At 36.9% G+C, this 4,924-nt stretch overlaps 1 protein-coding gene across 1 annotated transcript; it reads right to left on the bottom strand.

Annotated features, from left to right (window-relative positions):
• Positions 1-713: 713 nt before the first annotated feature.
• On the bottom strand, positions 714-2,322 carry LOC147642090 (nicotianamine synthase-like). The gene has a single exon (XM_086802764.1). The coding sequence runs from the start codon at positions 1,926-1,928 to the stop codon at positions 963-965; it is 966 nt and encodes a 321-aa protein (XP_086658890.1). The 5' UTR covers positions 1,929-2,322; the 3' UTR covers positions 714-962.
• Positions 2,323-4,924: the final 2,602 nt, after the last annotated feature.

Genomic DNA, 4,924 nt, shown 5'->3' with positions numbered 1-4,924 from the left:
ACATGGAAGTATATAGTAGCACATAATATGTGCTCTTTCATATGCATACATCAATACCTATAAGGTTTTTATTGAAACTAGCTATTGGGATGTATGCTTGTTGGATCTTGAGTGCATGGAAACACAGTGTTAGTTCAACAATATCACCTAATGAAGTGCCAATCATTGTGTTGTTTCAACAATGACATTGATGGCATGCCTATTGAAGTGGCAAGCATTGTATTATTTCAACAATGGCATTGAGAACATGCCTATTGGGGTCTCTGTATCGAAATAGATGGCATGCTCAACAATAGTACTAACGAATTCGCAAAAGCAGTGTTGTCTCAACAATCACATTGATGACATGCCTATTGAACATGCAAGCATTGTGTTGTTTTTCAACATCGACATCCATGACATGCCTATTGGTCCATGACATGCCTATTGGTTTTGGTATCAAAATAGATGGCATGCTTTATGTGCTCCACAAAATCATGAAAAAAGTCCTAAAAATGTATTTAAAATGGAAAATCTTGGAACCCCACAACTATTACCACACTAATATCACTGCCATACACACTATTATTTTTTTAAAAAAAATCATTGCCATACACTGGTTGATATCACACTTACAAAAAATACTTAAAGCTACAATTAGTGAACTTAGATAGTAAGTAATCGTTAATTTGGATAAGGTCGCATCATTAAAATTTAAATTAAAAAAAAGACACTGGATACTCGATTTCATGTCATTATTATTGAAAGCTGAGGTGAGCCAAGACAATAGTGGTAGTTGACTTACTTGAAGTGGATTAACAATCAGAGAGGAAGCCTTAAACAAGAGGATTAGCTTGTGGGCTATGGTGATATGAAGCTTATTTGAGTTTTCTTCTTGAAGTAGATTAACAATAAGAGAGGAAAGATTAAACAAGAGGATTAGTAGTTTTTTTGGGCGGGCTATGGTGGTGATACGAAGATTATTACAATAATTGCGCATCATAATCTTCATAATCCTGCTCAGGATCATCATCATTATCGTCCTCCTCTTCGTCATTATCTTCTTCTGAGGAGCTCTTTGCTTTGAGGCGAGCGATGATGATGGAATTAACAACGTCGTCAGTGGGATGGAAAACGGAAAGCACTTCAAAACCAGGGAGCTCAAGCATGGCTTCATCTACAATGGGGTAGAGAAAGGCCCTTGCGCCATGGGCGCTTCGGACCACCAAGGTAGCTCCAGCCTTCATATACTTGGCCAGATGCTCAATTATGTCCATCTTGGTAGCTCTGTCCATGCCCACAAGAGCTGCCAAGAACACCACCTCATAGTCTGCAAGCCTCTCCTTGATCTTCTTGATGTTGCAGGTGTGGAAAGCCATCCTGTCACACAAATCTGCATGGGATGATACAAGCTCCTGGGCCAGATTATTGGCCTCCAAATCCAAATCATAATTGTCAAAGTGGGTTAATGGCATGTGGTGAAGGGCTAAAACCAATGAGGTTAAGGGCAAGGGGCCAGAGCCCACAAAGGCAAGCCTCTTGGGGGGCATGGGGGTGCCACAGCTGGAGAGCAGTTGGTATTCAAGGAGGGCCAGTTTTCTGTAGTTTGGGTAGTAAGGGAAGAGCTGCAATTGGGAGAGAGGGTGGGGGAAGGTGCCCAAGATGGAAGAGTAATGGCTCTCTAGGAGGCCCTCTGCCTGCCCACAAAGGTGTATGAGGTGAGACCTTATCTCTTGTGTGCTGGGGTCAAGCCCCTGCATTTCTATGTTGGAAGGGCGTATGCATAAGCCCACCAGCTGGGAGAAGAGAGTGTTGACAGCCTCACAGGGGTGAAGGCTTTCTTGCTTGGAGATCTTGCTGTACAGATAAATGACTTGCTGAACCAGCATGCATGGAGAGATCCCTTCCTCCACCTCTTGTTCCACTTCCCTCACCATCTCCTGAATCATCTCCTCCACACACCAAGTCTCCTTACAGTGTGTAAATATATCACTAATTACACTTAACCACCTCTGCCAACACCTAATTAATGAAGCCCCCTCTTAACCACTGCTGCCAACACCTAATTAATGAAGCCCCCTCTTAACCACTGCTGCCAACACCTAATTAATGAAGCCCCCCTCTCCCCCCCCCCCTAATTAAAAATTACTATAATTAATGATCACAGCACTTGCTCAGAAGCTGATGAAACCTCCAGCCCTAGTCTCTTGGATGCTCAGCTTGGACCAAGGCCACAGAGAGTGCCTGGACCAAAAGCTGTAGAGAGTGAAAGGCTAAGAAGCAATGAATGGTATGCAATTGAAGGTGAGAACACCTTATTATATAGGTGTGATCCCTGTGCTTTAGAAGCCCAAGGATTTGCATACAAACTTCAAAGGGACCGCTTTTCAATAAAGCCACCAGAATAAATTATAATGCTTGTGTTAATTGGTGCTAACTTCTTTGTATTGTTCCCTGATTTACTGCTTTATGAAACTCAACTAATGAGCCCACGTGGCATGAGAGGAAAATAGAATTGCATGGATTTTTAAGTGAACCAATGTTCACCACACATCTTTATTTAAATATTTGTATTTGTATTCATATATATATATATATATAATATGAGGCACTCATACTTATGCAATGGCCCTTCTTCTCCTTTTATTAAAGTATCTTCCTTCCTCATATGACATCTTCCCATGATGGTCCTAAGACATCACAAGTAGCCCTCAACTTGACATCTTTCATTCTCATCCCTAGCCTTCAAGTGTCTTTTTCCTTAGTCCAAGGGTCACAAACTCATATCATGGAATTTTTATACCCTCCTCATTTCTTACATTCCCCCCCCCCCCCCCCCCCCATAAGGATGTCCATATTTGCTTTTGAGGCATTATATGACCTTTCACTCCACTAAAGTTACAACAAATATATATTAATCACTTTGATACAATTGCTACTTTTTTGTAGTTGAAGTATAGAGCGCTGAACATATTACAAGAGTATGATATGGTACAATAACCTTTTGATTAAGACCTCCTATGTTGCTTCTTTAAAAGGATAGTACAAAAGCATGTATGATGCATACGTGATACTTTTGTATTCTCGTCGATGATCATACTATATCTAGCATCTAACATGATATGGAATCCTTGGCCCTACGCAATAACAAACCCCTCATGATCCTCTATGTAAATACCGACTTGATAGTATTTTCTATTGTGCACTTTGAAAATTCACTTTTGTTTGGTGCCGCATCCACATCCACATTTTTAAGGCCAACACCATTTCATCATGTGAATTCTTTAGGAGATTGGGGTTAAAAAAAACATCAATTCTTTTTATACTTGTCATAATGAAAAGGTAGGGATGAGTCACCAATTGTCTTACGTTCAACTAAATCATTGACTTTAGTTTTGCATGACCACAATTTCTCTACTATTTACATGAATTATTTTTTCCCTACTCAAATTTATGTCAACTCCATTTCATTAAATGATATACTTAACATCTTCTAATACCATTCTTTTCTTATTATACCATATTCATGTCCCTTCATATTCCTAAAAGTCAATGAATCAAATATGATCTCACTTTATTCTCCTCGATAAATTAATTGTGTATAATGTTTGTAACCATTCCAATGTTCATCAAACAAACTACATTGGCAATAATGAGGTTATAAAACCTAGGAAAAATATAATTTATTAGTATCTAATAGGCATTAAAAGAAGAATGGTGTCTCCAACGACAAGAATATAATAAATAGAACGCTTCCTATAAGAATGTAATAACCAAGGGACCTCCTACAAGAATGCATCAATTTTTTGTTGTGAACCAAAATTGGTTAGTTTTAGCCTAGAACTATTCATGACATTTCATATATCGACCTAGCACTTGCATATAGTGAATGGCAACATAACGCCAATACCTAAATGAACACTTGCAATCTAAAGAGGTCTAGTTTTAATCCCTTGGTAGCTCAACAAAGTTAAGATATACATCACCATGGAGACCCCCTTAAATAAGAAAATCACTGAAATGAATCACGTGTAACATGGAGTATTTATAAGAAAATAAAGCACTACCACATATTGGTGCATGAAATTTAGCAACATGTGCAAACCTATCAAGAGATTATTCCAAGCTCATAGATTAAATTTCACAATTTGGGTGTATGTTTTTCTCTATGTATGCTCTTGTTTTTATGAATCAAAGAACGTGCTGATAAACTCTCCCTCAGGTGTAGTACTAATTATCAAACCTCTTTGAAAGATCGCCTATTTCATAATTGTATACATGATGTATAAGCCATAAGTTGGTGAAAATACACTTCTCCCTTAATGTATTTTTTATTACAAAATAATTTCAAAGACCACCTCTTTCATACTAAAAGTAATTGTATGCATGATGTATAAGGCATAAGTTGGTGAAAATACACTTCTCCCTTCATATATCTTTTATCACAAGTACTTTATATAAAACTTTGGAATATCACACGATTCAAAACCAACTCTTTAAATTAAATATTGTGTTTAAAATGGATAATGAACTTTTATAATAAAATTAAGCATGTGCAATAACATATGTCTATAGAAATCTCTCATTATCAATAACCTACAAGCCTCTTTAGAACTTTTGAAAATGGCTCAAGGATGCCTTGTTATTATTTAGAAATAGGAGGACATAAACTCCATGAACCTACTTGAGTATTCTTGGCCATACATGGTATAATTTTTTCAATTAAAAAATATCTACAAAATTAATAGTTTTTAAAATATTTAAGGTGTCTTAAAAATATTATAACTGCCTTGAGAAGAAGTGTGTAAAATATTATGTCTTTAATCTATAAATGGTACATGTTAACAATCAATATGCATATAAAATATTTTTTGTATTATATGTGTAGCATGTTTTTTTAAGAACTGAGCAAAATTTAAATACTAGAGCTTTTTTGTACAAAGTT

Source organism: Cibotium barometz, chromosome 1, assembly GCF_041138505.1.
Source record: "Cibotium barometz isolate CiBa-2024 chromosome 1, ASM4113850v1, whole genome shotgun sequence".
NCBI lineage: Eukaryota > Viridiplantae > Streptophyta > Polypodiopsida > Cyatheales > Cibotiaceae > Cibotium > Cibotium barometz.
The sequence above is the reverse complement of the archived record's forward strand: the minus strand, read 5'-3'. Positions and strand labels throughout refer to the sequence as shown.

Excerpts from the sequence above, each read along its gene's own strand:
- LOC147642090 (XM_086802764.1), bottom strand. The coding sequence starts at position 1,928 with ATGATTCAGGAGATGGTGAGGGAAGTGGAACAAGAGGTGGAGGAAGGG.